The sequence below is a fragment of the Leguminivora glycinivorella genome, chromosome 6 (assembly GCF_023078275.1).
Source record: "Leguminivora glycinivorella isolate SPB_JAAS2020 chromosome 6, LegGlyc_1.1, whole genome shotgun sequence".
Classification (NCBI taxonomy): Eukaryota; Metazoa; Arthropoda; class Insecta; order Lepidoptera; family Tortricidae; genus Leguminivora; species Leguminivora glycinivorella.
Genome location: NC_062976.1, coordinates 3,362,542 through 3,389,679, shown reverse-complemented (window position 1 = coordinate 3,389,679; position 27,138 = coordinate 3,362,542). Strand labels below are relative to the sequence as shown.

Genomic DNA, 27,138 nt, shown 5'->3' with positions numbered 1-27,138 from the left:
CCTTTTTGCCTAGTTAACAATGCGATATGCTATCCCTTTCACGTAAACGACTAGGGATGGGGCCATGTTAGTTTATGTCTGTTGCGGGAACTTCGTACTGCCGTTCGTACCATGTGCTACCATTTTATGAAATATAAAAGAAAGCAGATTTGTAATTGTGAATAATTATCTAGAATCTGTAGAGTCTGTAGTGTTATTTAGTTGATTGATTAGTTTAGAATATTTAGTTGGTAATTTATTTTAGTAAACGTAAGTAAAAATGCACAGTTTAGTTATTAGTTACTAGAATGATTTTTATTGAAGTGCTATCACAATCATCATCCTCCTTGCGTTATCCCGGCATCGGCATTCGCCACGGCTCATGGGAGCCTGGGGTCCGCTTTGGAAACTAATCCCAAGATTTGGCGTAGGCACTAGTTTTATGAAAGCGACTGCCATCTGACCTTCCAACCCGAAGGGTAACTAGGCCTTATTATAATATTATAATTTGTAGCAAAACAAATTCACCACAGTACTGGTACCGGTACCATTGTCTATAATAGACATGTCCCATTCCCATCCCTACCGCTAATCGTAAAGGCGCGCCATTATTTGAAACGACCAATGGCAGCACCGTGCGCGCCCGCCTCACCCCGCAAGGATTGGTGATTTGCGTCTCGAACAATATCGCTTGCATTAGGCTTCTAGTGGGGTGTTCTGTGGTTAACTCACACCAGTTTTTATAAAAATATTTTAATCTCCCCGTGAGTGGAATGTCATGGTAGTATACCTGCGACGCGGTGCTCAGCGTCTCCTCCCTCGCTGACGATGATGGTAGCTCGAGCGGCTCGTCGACGGTTCGTAGCGGCGATCCCTGCCATCCCTGGTCGTCGGCGCGGGCGCTGGTTGTCTGCGGGCAGCGGCGTACGGGCGTGTCTCGGCGGCTGCTGTCCGCGACGCCCCCCGTGAGTTTAAAGCCCCTCGATGAGGTTGAGTGGCTGGAACGACCCTGGATTGCACCCGCGGCGTGTACACGGGCTTTAATTCTAGTCCCGATTTCTCAATTGCCTTAGACGACTTCAAGTGGTCGGCCAGATCAGATCCAAATAGGTATTCGTCCAATTTACTGTCTCTGATAGTATCGCGAGTCTGTTTATTCAGAGTATTTATTATGGAGTATCGACGTGATTGTGATTCTCTGTAGTGGTAATCGCATAACAAGCGTCCTGCATCGCTTAGGTATTTTATTAGGTCTTGAGAAGACGGGTTGCTACCAAATGCGACGCTTAATGCTTTTCCTAGGGCTGCAATACCGCTAGACAGCTGATTTTGCTTATTTTCACTGAAGTTATCTTTTTTCAAATTCACTTCAGTAAGTGCCGCCTTTATTTCTAAATTAAGTTTTGGCGCCTTTAAATTACTACAATTTTCGGGGACAGGGTATAATTTAATCAATTCAGATTTTATTTCCTTTTGTAGCCCGTTCAACAAAATATGTTGCCATCTGGTTGAAATATCCTTGTGTAATTTTTCGCCAAAAGTGGTCTGATTTTGGGGGTCATCTCCTAAGATGCTTAAAATATTAGGGTCCAACTCAGGTTCCACGTTCGTAGTCTGCTCGGCGTTATCTACATTGTTTTCATTTACACAATCTTCATTTTCGATATCTTTATTATCTGCAATGCAAAAAAAAAAAACAAAGCGCTGACATGCATGTAACAGCAAACAGCAATGTCTAAACACTCAAGTTGTAGGTAGAAATTTTACACTACCTACGCACCTTTGCGATTCAACAATTAATGGCCATAAAGGCACCTATGATTATCAACGCGATATACGCGGAAATTATCAAATAACAATCCATATAGGATGTTATTGTCAGGTCATTTAAGTAGGTACTCAACACTATTACAAGTGGAGATTTAACATTCCGTATAGGAAGTTAACTTGTATTAAGCCACACGATATACGTGAGCCAATACGTAGGTACATCGAAGATTAAAAGATGAAAAATAACTTTTCTTCGGAATTATATGTTTTTTTCTGGCGGTAGATTACTAATCAGTCAGCACTACCTACCTGGTTCAGTAAATTCCATGTCGCGCAACGGCGACTGCACTTCCGATTGATGACCGTCTATATTCACGTCTATATTTTCCTGTTCAATGGACGGCGAGCGCGAATAACTTCGTCGACAGTTTTGTAACCGTTTTTCCAGTTTTTTAACTTTCTTTAATATACTGTCGTAATCGTCGTCCCTTGAACGCGATCTTTTTCTTTTTCCCATGGCGATGACGAGATCTTTTTGTGCGCGTACGAAGTAGGGAATACGATAAATTAATAACTGAATATTATACGTGTGACCTCGACCGCACAAAAACGCGTAATGGCGCGAGCCCCGGTTCCCACTACCACCAGGAGCGTGCGAGTGAGACGGAAAAACTAGTTTTTGCGTTGGGCTCTAAATGTGTGACCGAGACAGCATCATTCCGTGTACTGCTGCCTTGTAAACTTAAATCGTCTTCGGTTGAAGCTCGAAGTATAATTAATCGTAAATTATCATCTATGCGATTTTCTTGGAGTTATTCAATTAAGTATCAGATTAAGGGCTAGTACGCACTAAGCGGCTAGCCGGATGCGGTTGCGGCAGGGCGCATAGTGCGTACCTAGCCTTAGATTTCTGTATTACTGAATCAAAGTAAATCCGTAGGTAATCTTCGCACGCAAATAAACAGACTCTTATGACTATATAGTCTTGTCCCGAACTTCCTTCTTATTTTAAAATATAGACCAAATATATTCACCCATCCTCAAAGAACAACAGCTCTAACCCCACGATCTTAAGACCCGTAATCGAAGGCCGAATCCTCAGGCTTCCAGTCATCGCCGTCATTTGTCACATGACCACATCCAATTTGTTTGGTAAACGGAGTCATATCGCGTAAATCGGGAAGCATAAGCTGCGCGATAACCGTTACTCACGGTTATGTGATGTCGGTTATTTGTATTGAGATGGGCTTGTAATGTTGGTGAGTGTGTAGTGTAATGTTTTGAAGTCATAAATATAGTCTAAAATGGCAGACAATTCAAATCAATGAAAATATAAGTATTCACTAGGTGCACTACTGAAAACAATGGTGACACTTTTTTGTGAGCTTTTCAATGTAAAATTTTGTGGAGTCAAACAAGTTCCAACACTGTCTACACCCGGTTTTTATTGAATTCCGTTAACTTTAAGGGAAGATTCTTTAGTTCAAATAGAATATATTTCTTTAAGAAATTAGCCTCTTTTACTACTCTTACGGTTATCGAATTATTAATAAAAATAATTTAATTACTGAACACGTGTGTGGCATTCCTTGCCACTTCCTAATGTTATTTGGTTTGACATGTGCCGTCAAACACTTGACAATGACTTTAATGTTATGATTAAGGTCCTCTCACACTAATTAATTCATTTATTATGTATGGAAACGAAAAAAAATTTTTTTTCGAATTTAACAAAAAGTGATATACATGGTGGTTCTTGATGATGAACCTAACTGCGTGTCGAATTTAACGGAAAACAAAAAAAACATGGTGTATATTATTAATATTTGACATTAGTACAATTTTGTGTAAAATTCGCAACAATCAGCGACGCTCTTCATGTATATTAATATCATAAATATAATGCAAATCTTAGGGAATATTTACAAGTAAGTAGTCTTTTTGCGAGTAGGTCTAATACCTTTCGATACAGAGTCGTCAGGAGATTGAAGACATTTTTTTTTAGTTAGTGTAATTTTCCTCTCCATAACCTGTCTACCCTATTTTTTACAACTTGCCCTATCTATCTCCATATTTTCCGCAGTTTCCAACGCATATTTATCGGGACCGATCATGTAAATTTATGTGAAACTCGCCTCGCTCATTAAATCACGGAGATGATTTTTATTGAATGATTTTTGACGTGACGGATTTTATGTCGGACAAAATGCAAAGTGGAGATTTACATATGAACCGCTAGTCATTTTCAGGGTTCCGTAGTCAACTAGGAACCCTCATAGTTTCGCCATGTCTGTCTGTCCGTCCGTCCGTCCGTCCGTCCGCGGATAATCTCAGTAACGGTTAGCACTAGAAATCTGAAATTTGGTACCAATATGTATATCAGTCACGCCAACAAAGTGCAAAAATAAAAAATGGAAAAAAATATTTATTAGGGTACCCCCCCCCCTACATGTAAAGTGGGGGCTGATATTTTTTTTCATTCCAACTCCAACGTGTAATATATTGTTGGATAGTATTTAAAAATGAATAAGGGTTTACTAAGATCGTTTTTTGATAATATTAATATTGTCTGAAATAATAGCTCCTAAAGGAAAGAAAAGTGCGTCCCCCCCCTCTAACTATTGAACCATATGTTTAAAAAATATGAAAAAAATCACAAAAATAGAACTTTATAAATACTTTCTAGGAAAATTATTTTGAACTTGATAGGTTTAGTAGTTTTTGAGAAAAATACGGAAAACTACGGAACCCTACACTGAGCGTGGCCCGACACGCTCTTGGCCGGTTTTTTTTACATTTTAAAATGGATTTTATTGCTCAAATGTTTTATTGGTATGGTGATGCTCTTACGCGTTGTTTTAAATATAAAATAAAATATGACTGTTAGTGTTCAGAGTTTACAGGTAAATGGTATCAGATAGATCTATATACCAGATACTTTTTTATTAGGAAGCTGTTTAATCGTTATCCCGGCAGCCGATGGATCGAATATTTGTTTAAGAAATGTCAAATATTAGTCGTTCGAGTAGATACCAATTGTATCTTTTTATAAATGAAAGAATAAGAATTAGTGATAAATGTATATCTTCACTTTTTGAGTCCACATGAAACCTAACTAGAAGTTGTATGTTAAGCTAATAAGTAAATGGACTGTATTAGAATTAGGGGAATCCTGTTCAATATTTATCACTGCGATGACTGTCGTATTTCTTAATGGCGAAGGTAATGAAAAGCGTTCAAAGATGGCCCTAAAGCTGCGTACAGACTGTCTGTTAAACCATAAATTAAATATAACAAGATCCATCCCTTACATTAAAATGCGACCGCCTAAGACCGCGCTTACACTCCACCACAAATAGATGGCGCCACAAAAAAATGTCTTGTAGCTTTCGATTTTACTTGTAGATGGCGTTAAGTGTCACTTTTGACATAAATTTACGGCTCGGAATTGACACATAATGCCAATCTACAAATAATCGGTGGCAACAAGGCATTTTTTGTGGCGCCATCTTTGTGTGGTGGAGTGTAAGCGCGTTCGTAGGCGGTCGAATTTTAATGTATGGAATGGTATGATCTTGTTATATTTAATTTATGGTTAAACGTACCTATACTTAGCCTGTCTAGAAATATGACTATTGTCAAGAGGGCGCTGTTATTCTGATGTATGAGACGACAGTTCTGTATAGTATGAAACAAGTAGTTGTATCGAAATTCCGCAACATGGCGCGTAGTCCTATAGGAATTTCTGCGGCTTTACGTGAAAATGTACCGAATTGTCCGTTTTCAATTTTATTAATTTTGAGTGATAAGTATGACAGTGTGTTCGTTACAAAGTCTAAAATACCTAACACTGAATAATAACATACTTTTTAGACGCTCAAACTCAACAAATTGGGAGAAATTGACATTCAACCACTGAAACGCGACAGTTTTCTTAAATATATTTACTTGAACAAAACAATCCACAAAATAGCTTCTAAATGACTGGTTTGATTATGAATAACTTGGAAAATATGAAAAATGCGTTGGAAACGTGTTTTGTTATTTCGGCATAAACCCGCATTAAAAAAAAACATGTTATCGTTTCTGTTAAGTTTCAGGAACTAGAAATGGGAGCCTCAGGGGTACGTTGTGCGAGGAAGTCGCCAGCTCTGTAAAAACTGATGCATGCTGAGATCGTGAACTTGGAGTTTCAACGCGAAAGTTGTACTTTTGGCACGAAACTTGATATATCAATCAATCATTATTTATTTGCAATAGAACATAACTAAATTCATGCAAATACAATTATAAAAGGTTACACAAGAAAATCAACAGAATATATGATATGAATAGAATATGATGGGGTGGTATTGGCGTTGCCAACAAATGATTTCGATAGTTCAAAAAACGGAGCCGATTTGGCCGGTCAACCCTATTGAGACGGAATGCAACTCCAAAAAGAACATAGTAGTGTATACATAGCTTAAGCGATCAGCGGTCGCTTCAAACTCCAGTTCATTGTGTGGCTGAATAGCGTTAAAGTCGCTGCATAAACCGCGAGTCACTGGAAACAAACGTTCGGCTGAGTGACAGCGTTTTATGCACAGATATACAATGTTTTAATGAATGTTATACAAAACATTTATTTATTTCTTTAGGTTTGCCAACAGGTGTAATACAAAGATAAATACATCAAATTTACTTACAAGATAAGCTTGCTCGAGTATTCACCCAATTACAGGCAAACACGGCATGCATGTTTGAAAATTTTTCTTAATCCTAAGTAGGACTAAGACTTAAATGGAAGTATACATCTAAATTAACTAAGTAAGTAGGTACAACTTGAAATACTGATACTACATATGTTTTTCAAAACACGTCTTCCTTTTGCTAAAACACTATGTTAGGTTGCGTGTTGTTAAACTAGCTAATAATCATTAGTATCATTGTTTTCCTAAATTCTGTTATTTTAGTCACAACATGGTTACCCTACCTAGGTTGTTAAGAAAAATAATTTGAACCTAGTTTATTTGTAGTATAAACTCACCTTTTTGTTTATTTAGACTTATATTTTATGAATAAAATGCATTCTAACATGTTACCTGTTACAATAATCAACACCTTGATAACTGATAAGGCGCCTACAACTGACGTCGCCATGACGTCACAATGAGTGACCACACTTCAAGAATTGGATTTATACACGGTGTTTCCGGTATCACTCAAAACCTCAGACACCCCAACTGATTTTAATATTTTTAAACTCATCTAGAGTATTCATCTTTTAATCTGATCGTTACTTTTTTTTAAATTGAATTTTTAATTTTCTGTACAGCTCTACTTGACTTTTAGCTCTACACTCAATAAAATAATTGCTAACTACCATCATAAACCATAACACTATTTATTTGTGTACGTTACTGCAACGACATAAGGTTTACCAATAGACAGCTAAGATGTCACTGTAAAACACTTTAAAGCTTTGTCACAGTAAACTTCAAATTGGACAGGTAATCGCAGTAAGCAAATAAACTCAATATTCAAAATGACAAGGTTGTAATTAGGTACGAGTTCAATTTGTTATGACTTATGATAAACATTAAGATTAAACTGACAAACAACGTCAAACTAGTAGCGGAAAAAATAATCGTCCAAGTAACCGGCCAGTATTAATACCCCCAAATACTGAAAAAAGGTAAACAACCTCTAGCAATGCGATATACACAATGTTGTATTACGAGTACAATAGAATGGGCACGTAAAAAATAATTAATAATATTAATTTAAATAAAAATATTACCCCCATCAAGATATAGCTCAATCGATTCTACTCTCGATTCTGAACAAACTGTTTTCAGGTTTTTAGTGTTAAGTGAAACACGGTGTATATTTTGTTAGAAAATTAGCAAAATTTAATTACGTAGAATATTAAGACCTGGATACGTGCATTATATTCTCCGTCGTTAGTAGAGCCGGAATCACTTATGATGTATTACGTTCATTGAAACACCTTGTATAGGATGGAAGGAGATCGGACATACTGAACATTATATAGAATACGCCTGACGCAATTTCATGAACCCACACCGTTGTTGATGGACGCTATACTATTGTGCATGCGCAATACACCCGCATCATTTTGATGTCTCGTACACTGTACAGCAACTGCAAAAGTTCAGGACGAATATGTTAAATGAGCTATTTATTAAAAAAAATGTAGGAGAAACAGTGAGCATGCAAAAAAAAATTAAAAGTGTCCAACCAAAAAATTAACTTTTTCCGCTAAAACTGGCGCCCAACGCCAGCAACATTGTGAAAAACATTATCTGGCCCCATTGTCTCTGGGCAGCCACTGTGTGCCATTGTGCTGCCATCTGGTAGATGCCAGATAGAACTAGCCCGGATTTATTGTTTATGTCTAGTTTAAGCCGATGCAGCATTTTAAACAGTTCCTGTTTGGCTGTTTATTGAGTTTTCCCATTTTGAATAGCGTTCTAACGTTCGCTGAAAACGTTTGTACAGTGTAAAATCTTTTGGCAAGCAAGGAATTTTTTACTAGTTTTTTATGTATCATGTACACTATTCAGTATACGTATACATTTTTTTATTATATTTATGTGAAACATTGCAACAATGTACCTATTTAAAATAATATATCGAAACCTGCGCAAATGATCCACTTTTTTAAAACTTATAACTCATTACTCGCCTGATTGAACGCTTCACTAACAATTTTTATAACTTTCACAAGTGATTCGACCGAAGCCATAATAAAATTTAACTACTTATTAGTTACAAAGTTGCGAATGTTGCGATGAACAAGTTAAAGCGGATATCATCGTCTCTGTAGTTTAGGTTATGCTAGTACGACGCGCTTCTTCGCTTCGCTCGTTGTCGCACCTTTATTTTAATATAGTTAATTTTTGGATGGAATCCTTTTATACAATATCTGTATCTAAGAGGACTAGAATGGCATATTTTATTCGATCAACGCAACCTTTAAGTTAACAGATTACTAGAAGAAATCTTTCAAACAAATAATGTCGTTGTAGATGTTGCAGTTTGTATACCTATGTATAAGACTAGCAACATTAATATTCATGGTTTCCATGGTTACATATGTAATATTTCTTCTAGGACAATGCATCATTCGTCTCACAGGTACTTCTGGTTTTTTATTAATTTAAAATACTTTAATGGACCCTAGGCCATTGTTTCTTCCTTTAACATGGTCCTTTGAACCGGATATGAACCAGTGACCTATGGATGGAATGACCTGGATATATTATTGAATATTGAATTTTGAATTAGAATTAGAATTAGAATTATTTATTTCATAGGGGTTCCTCTCCTTGCGTTCGAAAACGCTCAAGTTTTTGATCCTATTTTCTTTAGTTCATTTTATTGATTATTATGTTGTAATTTTCATTTAATAATTTTAATTAATTCACACAATAATTGTCAAATAGTATATTCAATTTGCATATTTTTTAATTCAAATATTGTATTCATTGAAGTTGACATTACGCATTTTATAAATCATTTGTATTATTTTTTATTTATTAAGCATTCAAAATTCCATAATTCCATATTTATTCAATTTGTATTTTTTTATTTAAATATCAGTATTGTTTAAAATCACATATGTAATTCAAGTTTGTATATTCAAATTTCATGTATGGCAATGTTTACAATTCAAAATTCAAATTTGACAGCTTTAGAGCTTTTAAAAACTTACGGTTTGTTACTGTTCGGTTATTCCGCTCTCCAACGACACTGTACCACTTTCTTTGTATTCTTTCACAATTCGGAGTAAACCAGCTTTAAACTACAGTCCGCTTATCATTTACCACCATCAAGAACACCTGAGCCCAGCGAAGATTTTACCATAGATAATCTTCGCTGGTCTCAGGTCTTCGTAGTGGTGGTAGAAATAATAAGCGGACTGTAGTTTGGTGCTGGTTTAATCCAAATTGTGGAAGACAAAGAAAGTGGTACAGTGAATGTCGTTGGAGGCGGAATAACCGAACAGTAACAAACCGTAAGTTTTTAAAAGCTCTAAAGCTGTCAAATTTGAATTTTGAATTGTAAACATTGCCATACATGAAATTTGAATATACAAACTTGAATTACATATGTGATTTTAAACAATACTGATATTTAAATAAAAAAATACAAATTGAATAAATATGGAATTATGGAATTTTGAATGCTTAATAAATAAAAAATAATACAAATGATTTATAAAATGCGTAATGTCAACTTCAATGAATACAATATTTGAATTAAAAAATATGCAAATTGAATATACTATTTGACAATTATTGTGTGAATTAATTAAAATTATTAAATGAAAATTACAACATAATAATCAATAAAATGAACTAAAGAAAATAGGATCAAAAACTTGAGCGTTTTCGAACGCAAATTGAATATACTATTTGACAATTATTATAAATTAATTAAAATTATTAAATGAAAATTACTGAATAATTAATAAAATGAACTAAAGAAAATAGGATCAAAAACTTGAGCGTTTTTGAACGTTTCTGAACATGCTCCCGCCTTGAAGTCTATGACTTCAATAATGTGTTGACAGGGAGAGGGTAAATGATGTAGGCCGTGCGATGCCGTCGCTGCCATGGATGTCATGCCTCCTGAAGTTGCCGTGCAGATGAGTGCCACGAACCGGTGAAGAGTGGAAGGCTGCAATCTGTGCATAATGCATGAAAACAGTGGATCGCCCTATGAGGAAATGGGAAAGGAATGAAAAAGGACTGAATTTACGTTGAATAATAATTGCCGTTAGTTTGAATCAGTGATGTATGTGAATGTGTGTAACCTGTGTAAATAAATAGGTGCATCCTCTAACACCTCATGCTCTCTTGACATGCTACCTATCAAAAGCTGCACCGTTTTGCTGTTCAGTAGAGGCCCTGCATGAAAGAATGTGAGGCGGTAATATTTGAATATCATGATGTATAATTGATGACACATGAAACTGAGCAACTCCGGACTTGCAAGAATATGATTATGGATGGAGTTGATCGGTGCTCCCGCCACACGATTGGGATTGCATACGTGAATTATATAGCCATCTGTCGGCGGCTCATACAACTCGATGGATTGCTCGCCAGGATCAGCTATTGAAAACTGCTCCTCACAAGCGTTTTGTTCCGGCGTCAAGCTGTGCCTGTGAACAACTGAATTTGTGGGAATTTCAGGTGCATATGTGCACACCTGTGTGTGAAATGTAGACCGCAGATTACGTGCTTTGCTGTCTACATTATTTTTCAAAGCCTGAGTGGACACTTTGACTGTAGAATCAAGTTTTGAATATTTTTGTATCAGTACTTTTGCACGCGACATGCTAGCGAAGTAGCCATCCTCGAAGTGAGTCCGGTCTTCTCCGTTTGTGAACTCAGACAATATATCGATGTCTGTCTGTATTGCATCGAATTCGTCATAAATACGTCCTATCCTGTCAAATCTTAACTTTAATTCAGCAAGCTGCAAATCGCTTAACTGTGGCTCGGCTGCCAAATGTGAAGTAAATTGCTGAAAGGCCGTTAGTTTGCCTCTAATAACCTCACGCTTGTGATTAAGTTTGTGTAAATCTTGGTCAAAAAACATTGTAACATAATAAATTAATTCAATTGCCTAAGTATATAAATTTAATTAAAATGTCATGAATAAAATTTGCTATTCAAAAGTATCAGGCGCTCAAACTTAAATGCAACGCTGATATGAGATGCACTGATGGTTATGTAATCACTTAATGAGTTTGTTTACACCTTACCGGCAATCTGCAGTTAGACATAAAATTGACCTAAAAACGTGTTCGCGTGAGATTAAAAGTGTTTAAAATGAAAATTAGGATAATGAATTATTGAAATGAATGTGTGATTAATGTATAAAGGTTATGTATGAAGTTAAAAGTGTATTTGTGAATATAAATGTTATTTATTGCTACGGAATGTGTTGAAAGGTTAGGATATGCCTACAAAAATGAATATTATGTGAATAAGTGTGAATATCTACTGTGTACTGACCAAATTATGGCAATGAAAACAATGAATTTACTATTATGTGAATTTGATAGAATAACTGTGAATATGAATAGGTATAATTTGAAATTAAAATGTATGAATGGATGGATGGAACAGTTGCAAAAAAAAAACAAAGGAATGTGAATTGAATAGAAGGACAAGGAACGATCTCACTATTTCGTGCTTCCTCCTTCTGCGCTGACTGCTCCTGGATCTGAATATGGATGATTGAATCTGGCTGCCGTTGCTCTCCACTGAATTGCTCCTGGATTGGTCTGGTTGGTGCTGGATGGGCTGGATTCCGTAACTGACTGACGGTTACGGTGAATTCCCACTGTAGTGGGAATTGCTCCGTGTGTCCGGTGAATGCTGTTCGTGAATTCACTCGTCGCTCCTGACTGATGGGACGCGATGAGTGTCAGCTCCGGAACTGGCACGTAGCTGGATGTGCCCTACGCCAACCCGCCGCCTCCGCCGCCTCTTTATAGGGGTTCCTCTTGTAGAGTGCTGCACAAAGGACAGCTGTCAGAACGTATACCTGTAACGGCCGGTGTGAAACAGGGATGTTTACTGTCTCCGTTGCTGTTCCTCATTGTTTTGGATGACGTGATGCGCAGAGTAACGAGCCAAGAGAGCAGAGGGCTGCCATGGGTCAATGGAAAAAGCCTCGAAGACATTGATTTTGCCGACGACCTATGTCTTTTCGCAACATCACGCGAACACCTTCAGTCCAAGACCGATGACCTTACCCGTTTCGCTGCAGAAGAAGGCTTACGCATAAATTGTTCGAAGACGAAGGACATGCGTCTTAATACCTTGGATACAGCTCCAATAAATATAAGGGGTGAAGCAGTGGAACAGGTCAATCGTTTTACGTACCTAGGGAGCGTGGTCGATCCTTCAGGGGGAGCGGAGAGCGATGTTGAGACGCGCATCAACAAAGCGAGAGCAGCGTATGCCCAGCTGAAGCCTGTTTGGACGTCCACCGTAATAACTCGTGGTACTAAAATTAGAATGTTCAACTCTAACGTCAAGTCGGTCCTCTTGTACGGTTGCGAAACATGGCTTGTGAGGAAGGACATCACCAATCGGTTGCAGGTGTTTATTAACAAGTGTCTCCGGCGCATCTTGGGTATTTACTGGCCGACAACTATTTCAAACGCTAGATTGTGGCAGCTGACGGGACAAAAGCCCGTAGGCCAGGAAATACGCGCACGGAAGTGGCGATGGATAGGGCACGTGCTACGCAGAGCAGATAACCACCTGTCCAAACAGGGTCTCTGCTGGCAATCACCTGGCAGTAGACGGTCGGGACGGCCTTGTACCACGTGGAGGCGGTCAGTGGAAAAGGAGGCTGGCGCAAGTGGACTAGGCTGGAAGGATTTGGAAGCAGTCGCCCAGGATCGTGAAAAGTGGAAGATTCTTCTGAGAGCCCTATGTCCCTAGTGAGGGATAACAGGAATACATCATCATCATCATCATTTCATATCACATTACGAGCATTAGATGGAGTGGAACATATAGGTATACATGTGACACCCTGTAAGGGCACAGCAATATAGAGGGCTACAAGTAGGTAATTACTTAGATTTAAATATGATTATATACATTATTTTACACATTTCGTTATATTAACATACATTAAAAAATTATCATTCGGTCTTACTATTACATTATTTCCTTACAAAAATAAAGCACTATAATATTTTCACTTACTGACTAAAATATTCGTTCACATTATAGAAACACTCGTTAACTAAAAACTGTTTCAGATGTTTTTTAAATTGATTAATGTTTTGCAGTTCTTTAATAGAGTTCGGGAGGTGATTGTAGATTTTTATAGTCATAAAATGTGGGCTACTTGTGACAAGTTTTAGTTTAGAAAAAGGCAATTTTAGTTGGTTAACATTACGGTTATTTCTTTTAATTTGGGTTGTATCTTGGTATGAGTACAAATCTAGGTGTTTCCTAACGAATTTACATGATTCGAATATATACATACACGCAACGGTCAATATTTCAAGTTTAATAAAATAAGGTTTACATGATTCCATCTGATCTATGTTTACTAGAGTTCTGATGCATTTTTTTTGCAGAATGAATACTTTTTCAATATCGCAGCTATTTCCCCAAAGAACCAGGCCATACGATATACGTGAATAGGCATATGCGTAATATGCTGCAAGGGATGTCTGTAGATCCGAGACTCGCTTTAGATGCTGAAGGGCGAATATAAAGGATGATAATTTTTTTGACAATTTTATAATATGTTCTTTCCAGCTCATATTAGAGTCTAATTCTATTCCTAATAGGGTGGCAGAGCTCACTGTATCTAATTTAGAATTTTTATATTGAAAGTCTATTGCCAATGATGATTTTTGATGAGGTTTAAATTGGATGATTTTAGTTTTATTTATATTGAGCTTTAGGTTATGGGAATGTAGCCAATTTGTAATTTTATCTAAGGTTGACTGTAATTTATTCTCAACTTCTATAGTAGTAGCACATGAGAACATTATAGACATATCATCTGCGAAAAGCGTGCTATGTTGGTCCAGTATCTTAGGAAGATCATTTATGTAGATGATAAATAGAATACAGCCTAAGACGCTGCCTTGAGGGATAGACCCTCTAACGGGGACTTTATCAGATCTGATGTGTTGTATTGTTGCTCTATCAAAGTCCCTATACTCTATTTCTACATACTGGGAACGATTATTCAAATAAGATTTAAACCAGTCCAGCGCAATACCTCTAACACCTATGTTATATAATTTATCTAAAAGGATTTCATAACGGACTCTATCGTAAGCCTTACTCATGTCGAGTAAGAGACCGACAGCGTATTGTTTATCATTTATAATATTAAATATCTCTAGGGCATATTTATAGATCTTTGAATCTGTTCGTGTGCAACAATTTTATTAGTATTACTACTATTAAGTATATAAGTATATAAGTGTATAATGTATGTAAGTGTATGTGTGTATAGTGTGTAATAGTATATAAGTGTTTTTAGATAAATAAATTAAAAAAAAAAAAAGTAATATCTATCTATTTATACAATTGTTACACTTGCAAAACCTTTAAACCTTACAACCGATGCCAACTTTCCCTTGGTTTTTCAATTACATTTCCGCCACAAATAGCTTTAGTGAGCTTAACAGAATAAAATGCATAGCCGAGCAGCCGAGCACTGATTTACAATTTTACATACACTATAAAAATATACTGTCCTTTTACCAAATCTATACAGTGCTTTTATACTCACCGCTATACTAACTGGCGACTGAACTCATATTGCTATCTCTTTCATGCTAATGGAGACCCAGTGAGATAGAAAGGGATATTACTATAACATCAGTCGCCAATTGGCATTGAGGCAAGTATAGCACCAGCTATAAAGTACACTTTAGTAAGTTAATAGCGTAATGAAGTTTTATCCAGCGGCAGATACTCGTTAGCCGCGAGATTTAGTTTGTAGTGCTGCTCGATTTAATTTACACATGGAATACATGGAATACATAAAATGATATTATTTAAGTTTTATATGCATTTTTTTTATAATTTAATAAACGGTCGTGCATTTTAAGTGTTTATAAAATCATTCGTGTTCTAATCATTAGACACCGGGTCTTTATGTTGAAAGAAGTTTAGGGTCAAAGCACATGTACTTACGAGTCTTGCAATTTGTGTAAGTAAATTGTATTGTTTTTGTTTATGTGGTTAAAATTCAAATTTTCGCTTAGTGTTTATTTTAAAGAGAAAAAAAAAAACGAATTCGCTATTGAATTGTGACAATGCATTTTCTCGGAATAAAACGTGTACCTATTCTAGAATGAGAATGCTTCTTAGCAGTATTTAAATCGGCCCCCAAGGTAAAACACTAGTCGCGCAGCTTATTCAGAAACTTGGTACTAGAGACTTAATTGTTACAATAGATTTATGACGGAAAGCTGGATTGCTAGTGTCCCCATGGGACATAGTGTTCCGGGCACTATTTTTTATTAAAAAGCTCTCCAGATCAACTAAAACAACTTGAGTAAGTAGTTTCTTAAGACTTTATTGTATAATATAGTAACTTACTCGTAATTATAAGTCTAGGTACTAAGTAATCATAAAATATATCATAGTTTTTTTACACAGTTTTTTAGATTAAGTCAGTATGCTATTTTCTCGCTACTACTAATAGTACTAATATTTCACCACGTCGATATAACGACATGTTTCGATCCATTTCCGAGGATCTTTTTCTAGAGTAGTGACCCCGCCTCTACGCGTCGAGAGCGCGACGTGTATGCGTTTAAAAATTCATTTAATGCCACATTATAAGGTTAAAAGGTACTAAAACATCATCTCTTCAAATAATGCATTAGAATCTATGGCGGCGACAGAGAGTTAGAACGTAAGTACAGAAATGGCCTAGTAACCATAAACTATCAATCAATCAATTATTTATTCGTGATAACTACAATAAAATACACAAGTAAAAAAACAGAAACAGCAAATTAAAGAAATTAAAACATATAAGTTACTACGAAATGGTCCCGACTCAGCATAAATGCTAACCCGAGGGTCAGCGCTGGTCTTCCGTCGGGACCATTTTGTTGGTCACGAACGCAGCTGTAGTAAACTAGTAATTATTAATATTAATATTAAAAAATCTTGATACAGATAGATCGCAGGTATTTTGAAAAAAGTACAACGCACGAAATGTGAGAGGTAGCTGGATCATCTGTTCCCTACGGAGAGTATAATATTATGCTAGAATGTTTTGCTTGGAACACAGTTTGCGTTTCACGCCCCAGGCGGGCAGAACTGTAAACATACCTAGTACTTAATATTCGCATTAAGACTAGTGCTCTTCGTGCTTAGAACACATTTATACGGATAGTGTACATGTGGGTATTCTTGCATGAAGCTATCACTCTATATGACTACGTCTTATTTGAAAGAAAAGGGAAAGACGGCTGAATTTCTAAGCTTTGGTGTTGATCAGAAGCATTACACTTCTGGATAGCTAGCATGCCTTCAAAATACGTTAGTGCAGCCATACTCAAAGCCTCTTTGGGGGCTCCGTGTGAATTTTGGTTACCTGATATGCGACTTCAACTCTCTTCCATAAAACCAAACATTCACCAAGTGTTAAAAATAGTTATTTGTTATACAAGGGGGCAAAGTTGTATTTTAACGCCGAGTGTGGAATTGAAAAACGAGCAAGTGAAAGGATTCTATAGTTGAACCACGAGCGAAGCGAGTGGTTCGAGAATAGAATCCTGAACTTGCGAGTTTTTTAACACACGAGAAGTAAAATACATTTGCACCCGAGTGTAACACAAAACTTTTCCCCTCACTGTGGCGAGGAAACTACAACGCAAAAAATGCGTTTATCACTGCTTCCAGTAGTTCCACAGCTGGTAAATCATCTTTATTACTAGATTCACCTACTTTTATAAATTTTAAAGCAGTTAATTTGATTTTATTCAAGGTCAAATTACTTTACCCACTAGTGGATAAAATGCGTTTTTACCCGCTGGTATTAAAGGACAAAACACGTGTTTCCGAGCTAGTGAGGGGAAAAAACAGTTTCATGTCAGTTTCAGTCACATTAGAATCTATTGATTAGATTTTACTATTATGATTACTGATTAAAATTAAGATTGTAATATTTTTTTTTTTATTTAATTTGAGGGCGTGTACGAGGGGTTTATTTAGTTTGAGGGTTTGAGGGTAACGTTAACGTCACTAATAATGTATGGAGAAAGTGAAGAGTGCTCCACCAAAAATTACGTATTTTTTTTCGTTTTCGCTATCGACTATTAACCTATTCCAAACTTATGGTAGCCACACTGATAACAGTACAATACCAGCGAAAATACTATCAAATGACATTCAGTTAGAGCCTAATATTTTTTTGATTCACATGCTTCCTAACGTCCTCCGTACATGGCGACCGTGCCGGATCTACGCGTCGTTCCTAATACGGATTTGAGCAAAATGGGAAAGCAGCAGTCCAAGCCCGAAGAAACAATAGTGGTGCGGAATGCCGCGGTGCGTGGTGCACTTGAAACAAAAGAATCCTTCTGGGATGCAAGCCCACAATAAATTTTACGTACGTATTATCCAAATTCAGAACACGATAGAGTGATTCTTCAGTAACATATCGTTGAAATGGCGTGGGCGCGCGGAGTAAGAAAGGGTAACAACGTCATTTGTGTAACAGTCTGTCGACGCTGAGACGGCGGGAATATCAATCAGGCTTCCTACTAGGTGACCCCAGTTACCGTAGAACCAGTATATTGATTTAAACCGAAGCATACTGTATGTGTCATTACCAGGAGTCACTGTATATTTAATATTTATCCTCAAATCTTCAAGTAAAGCTGGCGATGCAACTCCAACCCTTTTAGTACCTACTTTGAGTTGACGACCGGTCTGGCGCAGTCGGTAGTGACCCTGCCTGCTACGCCGCGGTCCCGGGTTCGAATTGTGTGATGAGCACAGATATTTGTTCCTGAGTCATGGATATTTTCTATATATATAAGTATTTATATATTATATATATCATTGTCTGAGTACCCACAACACAAGCCTTCTTGAGCTTACCGTGGGCCTCAGTCAATCTGTGTAAGAATGTCATATAATATTTATTTATTTTTATTTATTTACTTTGAGTGTGGGCGGCGGTGATCGCTTACCATCAGGTGACCCGTCGTCTGCTCGTTTGCCTTCTATGTCATAAAAATACGTTACTGTCTACGTTACTTATTTTCTATCCATCTCACCGGTACTGGCATACATTGGCGGAGTTAATTGCGTTTCAGGCGCCACGTAGCTTCAACGATTGACAGATTGTCACTTCGGCTGGGTTAAACTAGTACTAGTTTAGTAGCCCCTTATGTATGTGTAGACAACGTACGTAAACGAAGTCGATTGTAGAAAATTATTTTACGTACCTAATATTTATAATAAACACAAAATAAACAATAGGTTACAATACTGCGCATAATATAACATCGCCTTGGAACGCGTTCAGAAATCGATCTTGCAGATGGAAGCAATGCATCAGTCTTGCGTCGAAAACTGTAATGCAGTGGTAAATTGCTTCAGGATTTAGTGCTCGTGGTTGAAATTTATGTTTGATTTTGCTAAGTAAGTACTTATTAGAAGCAGCTATAATCATTCACATTTTAGACTTTTAGGCAAATATAGCTTCTGTGTGCAATTCTGTCATTATTCTTAAAATTCAGGTTGCTGATTGTTATGTCACTTATGTCATATTTTGTAGATGACTAGCCTGTCACGACACAGGTTACAGGCTAAGAATTTCACCACCCCCTCTCCTCCCGCGGTGACGCGAAGTCGAATGTGGGATATGGGTTAAATTGTTGTGTGAGTGATCAGATACAGCAACCTGTCACTGCATTGTAACTTTTTTTTTCTTTTAATCCCTTAATTACAGGAAAAACTACATTGATTATTAAGAACTAGTTATCTTAAAATAAACTAACTAATTAAACTAAATGAGTAAACCTAAATGTATCTAAACTTAAAATAAACAGTATAATAATAACAAAATATTGAGCAAAATCCCTTGATTGATAAGTGTAACACTGAAACTTTCAGCAAAAGTAGTTTTTTGTTTTCCGCATACCCTTTTTGGGAATACCCCCGTTGAGCTTATGTGTATGTTTTTAGGTAACTGTACAAACTCTTTCATACCACTGAAATGCTTTCGTGTAACTCAATGTGTTAAAGAAAGATGAATTTACAAATTACCAAGTGCATATTTATAAAAAACATATTAATGTGAAATGCATTTAACGATATTAAAATTTAAACGAGATTAAAGTACCATTCATTTTTGCATAAAGGGGCCGACAGATTACCAGTTCGGCAAATATACTTTATCGCGATTAACTGACAGGCTGATATCGTTCGGTGAAATGATAATCTTTCTTTGTCTGAAAAAAAAAAATCAGTCGAATTGAGAACCTCCTCCTTTTTTTTGAAGTCGGTTAAAAAGAACATAAATATGAAAACTAGTCTGTGTGTCAAAACAGTCATTTAAGTATACATATTTACTTAAATTACTGTTTCTATCTTATTAGATTAAATATTGTCGGGTGACGAACAAATGTCACTTGTACAAAAAAAATTGGCAAAGATTAAGCTTTTTATTTTCTTTATTTATTAGTTTATTTATTGAGTTCTAGGTAAAGCACAAATGTAACTTAAAAATCCGGATTTAAGCTTTTAAATGACTGAGCTTTTTGTGGACGTAGCTAGCGGAAAGCTCGCGGAGATAAAAAGCTAAAAGCTTGTATTGAATAAATGATAGTATTCAAGCCAGCTTTGTGGCAGTCTTTCTTTTGTTTAGGAATAAAAGAATAGCTTTTATAAATAATCCCGCTGCCTATTATCGTAAGGGAATAATACTGTAATGAAATCTTTGAGACTTTTTCGTATTGTGCGATGTCAGATCATTAAATTATAGTGACGCGGTCCTTAATTAAATCGTAGCAAGGGATGATTTCTGTGAAATGCCTAGGATTAACTTTTTCCTCTCACTAGCTCGGAAACACGTGTTTTGTCCTTTAATACTAGCGGGTAAAAACGCATTTTATCCACTAGTGGGTAAAGTAGTTTGACCTTGAATAAAGTCAAATTAATTGATAAAATTAGGTGAATCTAGTAATAACAATGATTTACCACCTATGGAACTACTGGAAGCAGTGATAAACGCATTTTTTGCGTTGTAGTTTCCTCTCGGGTGCAAATGTATTTTACTTCTCGTGTGTTAAAAAACTCGCAAGTTCAGGATTCTATTCTTATTCATATACTATTTCAACTATAGAATCCTTTCACTTGCTCGTTTTTCAATTCCATACTCGGCGTTAAAATACAACTTTGCCCCCTTGTATAACAAATAACTATTATGTTTTGTTACATAAGTACATTCATAAACTCAAGCCTGTATTCCCAAACCAGTAAGCTGCCCCAGTAAGTTGTTTCAGCACCACTCTTAGCAAAAAGGGTTGAATAAAAAAAACCGGCCAAGAGCGTGTCGGGCCACGCTCAGTGTAGGGTTCCGTAGTTTTTCGTATTTTTCTCAAAAACTACTGAACCTATCAAGTTCAAAACAATTTTCCTAGAAAGTATTTATAAAGTTCTACTTTTGTGATTTTTTTCATATTTTTTAAACATATGGTTCAAAAGTTAGAGGGGGGGGGACGCACTTTTTTTTCCTTTAGGAGCGATTATTTCCGTAAATATTAATATTATCAAAAAACGGTCTTAGTAAACACTTATTCATTTTTAAATACCTATCCAACAATATATCACACGTTGGGGTTGGAATGAAAAAAAATATCAGCCCCCACTTTACATGTAGGGGGGGTACCCTAATAAAACATTTTTTTCCATTTTTTATTTTTGCACTTTGTTGGCGTGATTGATATACGTATTGGTACCAAATTTCAGCTTTCTAGTGCTTACGGTTACTGAGATTATCCGCGGACGGACGGACGGACGGACGGACAGACAGACATGGCGAAACTATAAGGGTTCCTAGTTGACTACGGAACCCTAAAAAAGAAATTGTAGTTTTGCCTCGCCTACACCACTGTTGTTCCCACATCCCACTGTCGACTTCTACGACATCCTCTGTAGGAAAAGGGGTGATGATTTTTTTTCACGGGGTTTTTATTGCATCATAATTTCGATTTATCCCAACGGCCGGCCTAAAGTAATTAGATACTATAATATTTTTGGAATATTGCTTTTAGCCGAGAGACCAGATAGCTGTTACATTATTCCGGGTGGTGCCTGTAACAAAAGCAAATAAACTTTTTAACAAAAAATAAAACCGCCTTCAAAAATAAGCGCGTTACAAAACACGGAGAAACTAAAAAGCCAAAAATAATAAACCTTTCAATTCAGATTTCTTATCGTATTGCAATAAGCTAAACATCCAAATTATAAACAAATCAATTATTTTTGTAGTCGGTACCAGACCTGTTCGTCGCCTTGCTATTGCCTGTTTGCTCCACCCAACCATACACAGGCTGGTACCGACTCCAAAAATAATTGATTTGTTTATAATTTGGATGTTTAGCTTATTGCAATACGATAAGAAATCTGAATTGAAAGGTTTATTGTTTTTGGCTTTTTAGTTTCTCCGTGTTTTGTAACGCGCTTATTTTTGAAGGCGGTTTTATTTTTTGTTAAAAAGTTTATTTATTTGTTGATTTTTAGTGGTTCCTAGTGATATTATATGTATCAGTCCGAATACATGTACAGTAGTGAAAGAATTATCCTTTAACTCCTAACCATTGAGGAGTTGACCTTCCATCATCAGCTCAGCCACATAAAATTATAACCATCAGACGTAAATACTGGTGTAGCTTTGAAAAATAGACTAAAAACATTACATGTGCCTATAACATTTGAAGAGTTCCCTCGATTTCTCCAGGATCCCATCATCAGACCCTGACTTGGTGCCAATGGGATCATCTCGGGGTTATACTGGTTCGATCAAAAAAAAATTTTTGAAAATCGGTCCACGATTCTCGGAGATATCGAATAACATACATACAAAAAAAAAAAAAAACATTCAGTCGAATTGAGAACCTCCTCCTTTTTTGAAGTCGGTTAAAAATTAAACTGTAGACTCCCTAAATTGAACAGCATTTAATTAACAGAATTCGCAATACATTACCTCATAGGAGAAAACTTTCAAGGGTGATAAAAATCAAAACACAAGTTATTTTTATAAGTCGCTAAACAAATAATAATATGGGAATAATGGGAATATATAAGGGAATGTACAAGTTTCTAATGGGTCGGCAACGCGCATGTAACACTCTTTGAGTTGCAGGCGTTCATAGGTTACGGTGACCGCTTTCCATCAGGCGGGCCGTACGCTTGTTTGCCACCGACGAAGTATACAAAATATATTGATCAGTATAAGGAGTATAGTCTACAGTTTATTTTTTTGCTTTTGTTACAGGCTCCACGCTGTATATGAATGTATTTATTAGACGCTTTATAAGACGAGTGAATAAAATGATTTTCATTGACTGAATAATATTAATTACGTCAATAATTCGCTTCACAACACTCATCCCGAAATTACCAATCAAGGAAATCAATCCTCAGTTCATATTCCGTCGAGTGACAAGTGTGACAACCCTAATCAATTCCTTCCGCGATTCGCTCTTGTTTAAGGTTCGGAGGGTCATTGAAGTCTTTAGGGTCCGTAGGGTTGCCACCATAGATATCATATTTTGTACAGATGAGCCATGCTCGGGTAAATATCAGTGGCGGGGCGTGAAAATGTTCGTTGATAAACCCGGAGGGGTTTTCAGAATCTGTTTTGTACTGACTTTTACAGATACTAGAGAATTTTAGGGAACCCTTTGGGAATCGAGTTGTATCGACGCTCCGCCACTGATAAATATAAATATAAATGTGTGGAGCGAATGTGATAACATTGTGTGTAGTTAAGTAGTTAAACTTGTCAAGGAAAGAAAAAGAAATCTAATTTAGTCTAACGAAAGAAGTAAAATACCATTAGTATTCTAGTACATTATTCAGACTTTCTGCTAACATGTGACTAAAGCCCACAGATCGCATTTCTAGAACACCCATTCGATTAAAGTATCCCACATACTCGTACATACATACTTATAACTAGAGATGGACCGAAGACAGACTTTGCCGAATACGAATATTCGGTCGAACATTCGGTTCAGCTGGTACCTAACCGAACATTCGGCCGAATATTCGGTTACGCCATGTTTTAAAAGGGGATGTTCATTAAAACTATTAAATGATTGATAATGGTTACATATATTACTATAACTATGTTTTTATGATTTAGTAGATAACTAAAACTTCGTTAAGTGTTAAAACCGCTCTGAACTCTTCTCAACCCCTAAACTAAGGTTTTTTAACTTTTTTACAAAACAATTGTATTTATATTTTGACGCACAGGTTTCTCTCTTTTAGCAGTTGCTTAAAAAGCTACTAAAATAGGAGCTTATTATCCAATGGAACACGTAAGATTTTCATTAGTTATTTACTTTGTTTATTCGGTAAATATTCGGCAATGCAACCGAATTATTCGGCCGAATACGAACATTGGAAAACTTGCCGAATATGCCGAATACCGAATATTTACCGAATATTCGGCCCATCTCTACTTATAACCTAACCACAAAATTAAAATTTTGAAAAAAACCCCCGACATAGTGGATCGATTTTCATGATACATGGCTAAGAACACTCCCGACTCACTCAGCTTTCAATCAAAACGTGTTGTGTTCCTGCTGGTGAGTAAGGCTGCCAGAGCTCAACGAGGGTGCGGTGTGCTGATGACGGGAGGACTTACGGAACTAACTTGTTCCGTCTATTGTCCTTTGAGTCGTCGGCAACCCGAACCCTCCTTAGAACTTGTGCACTCCTTTTTGCTGCGTACTTAACACAGCAAAAGGGAATGTACAAGTTTCTAATAGGGTGGCAACGCGCATGTGACACTGTTTGAGTTGCAGGCGTCCATAGGCTAAGGTGACCGCTTTACATCAGGCGGGCCTTATGCTTGTTTGCCACCGACGTAGTATTAAAAAAAAAAAAACAAATCTAAATCGGTTCATCCGTTCGGGAGCTACGATGCCACAGACAGACACACGTTGTTATAAGTTTGACGTGTCTGTCTGTGTGTCTGTCTGTCTATCTGTTTGCTGTCTGTGTGAGTGTCTGTCTGTGGCATCGTAGCTCCCGAACGGATGAACCGATTTAGATTTAGTTTTTTTTTTGTCTGAAAGCTGAGTTAGTCGGGAGTGTTCTTAGCCATGTTTTATGAAAATCGGTCTACTATGTCGCGGACGGAGGTTTTTTCAAAATTTTAATTTTGTGGTTAGGTTATTGTAAGACCGTTTTCACATTATCCGATCCGATATCGGATGTCGGAAGGATTTCAATAGAAAAAATTCAAGATGGCGCCTGTAATGTATGGGATATCGGTCCGACATCCGATATCGGATCGGACAATGTGAAAACGCACTAAGTGTATTTACCTTTATTATGAGCGCACAATATGCGATACCTACACGTATACCTGCTGTAGTTTTGGTATGAATTTTGGGACGGAGGATCTTTTTACTTTTTGGATGTAGAAGTTCCCTCAAATTAGTGGTTTGAGCACCATTATTTGAAAGACCATGATGAGATGATGTCATTATGTGGCCTAACGTATACCAAAGAGGATAGAGGTTTATGGAGACTTACTGTCAAAGTAAATTGTGTAATCACATTGCATAGACTGCCATCTCCCGACACAGGCTTAAAACTTCTGAACGTCAGATTTGACAATATGGCCCATATTCTTAGTTAGATATGTGTTAAAAGGTCAAATATGAATATTAGCGCCATCTAGCCGAGCGTCCCCCAAAGGTGTAACGCCATCTAGGCCGCGGTACCTTTTTCTCTATGGCTTTGAGGTACGTTTTTTTCTTAGACTTTATCCGTCTATACGGAGTTACTTATGCCTTTGCGTATAACTAATTCTTCAGCTCGCACTTTTTTTTTTTTTCTCTCTCTTCTGCTCTACGACCACACCTCGGACACGGGCGATCAAATATATGAAAGAGGCGCGTTCCTAAAGTGGCCGTCAATGGAACTTCCAAACAATGTAAACAAACCGCCATTTTGAAATTGTCTCTGAATAATGAATTTCTTAGTGATGCGAAAATACTCTGTCAAATAATGTCCAAATGTCAAGTAAGCGCTCTCCACACTCGCGCGATATTCGATACGCAGAAAGTGTCCACACTCGTGTTCGCGGCATCGGCATGCGTACATGCCAATAAAAGCAGTTAACGATTGAAACCGTCAGTACCGACATTTTTTTATTCTTTTACCTACCTAAACAATGATGGTTGGTACAAAGAGTATTGAATCACTACGTGGTTGGTATAGAGCGTTAGTTGGGTAGCGTGTAGCTGGCTTTACAATTTCGGCAACTTTAGTCCTAGCCCTATCCATCATAGACAATTGTAGAACTTAAAAGAAACAATAACGTCATTTTGATTCGTCATAATAACCTAACTTTTAAACCATTTCAAGTTTTTATTGAAATCTCTAGATTAACTTATTAATATAAGGTTTTGCATGTAACGATAATAGGATCGTTTAAGTAATGTATGGTTTCAGTGGTGTTTGATGAGGTAGTGTGAAAATTCAAGGAGAAACAGTGACAAAACAATGAGATGCCGTTTGTTTACATTGTTTAGAAGTTCCATTGACGGCGACTTTAGCACACAGTCTAAGCTCGTGTAGGTGAATGACGCGTACTATGCGTGTATGAGTGAAATATGACAGGTCGACTGTTCACGTTTTTGACAGGCAGTAACTGTGAGGTAACAGAGAGGTGGGCGGCACTTTATGTATATGCAACTTTAGGTGATCGATTGCTTCATATAGTCACTACTTTTAAAAAATCTCGTATCTCAAGCTGTTCCTCAAAGTTAAAACGCAGTAAGTCTATATCCTATCCATACACACTTACTACAATTTTCTTTTCATTGACAGACGAAGATACAAGTTTTTTTAAAAGTAGTGACGATATCATATTTGATTGCAGAGAGAAGATTTGTGTCGCATCGCAATTAATGCACGGCGAGAGGCTTGATTTTGCCTGCGTCTAATGCTGTATAACGGCCCAGCCACGACATTGGTTTAAGCACGACAGCGGTGAGCGTCAGCCATACGTGCGAATGAAAAGTCCCATCGCTGTGTCTCGTTCCAATCTATGGCTGCCGCTCACCGCTGTCGCGCTTAGACCAATGCCGTGTCTGAGCCGTAACACGGAATCTACGAGACGACGTCTATACAAACCCGACTAGGTAATCGAGTTAGCGCGGGGCGAGTAGGAATAATGAGCGAAGCCAGAGTGTGACGTCACTAAATACGTTAGGCACGTCGCATGTTACGTGTGAGGCGGAGACTGTTAGCAATAGAAACTGACGTTATTCTTTCTTTTATACCATATGCTGGCAAAACAAGCATATGGCCCGCATGATGGTAACCGTTAGATTTAAATTTAGATTTAGATTTCTTTATTTCATGATAAAAATTACACTATAAATTTGTTACATGCCAAAGTTATGTTTATCTTCTCATCATGATCGTCGAAAATTACATTATAAATTGAAAATAATAAAATGAATATTTTCTCCCAATAAGGATCGTTATTTGCAAAGAGAAATACACAAAACACAACAAAATTAACAAATGAAATAAAATCCGAAGTCAGTTTAATCAAATGCATGCTATCACAAAGTCAATTCCATGTACT

The 27,138-nt window shown here is 36.9% G+C and overlaps 1 protein-coding gene across 1 annotated transcript; it reads right to left on the bottom strand.

Annotated features, from left to right (window-relative positions):
- Positions 1–950: 950 nt before the first annotated feature.
- Positions 951–2,516, bottom strand: LOC125226937. Its single transcript, XM_048131118.1, has 3 exons — positions 2,059–2,516; positions 1,401–1,655; positions 951–988 (listed from the first exon to the last, which is right to left on the bottom strand). The coding sequence occupies exons 1-3, from the start codon at positions 2,264–2,266 to the stop codon at positions 951–953; spliced, it is 501 nt and encodes a 166-aa protein (XP_047987075.1). The 5' UTR covers positions 2,267–2,516.
- Positions 2,517–27,138: the final 24,622 nt, after the last annotated feature.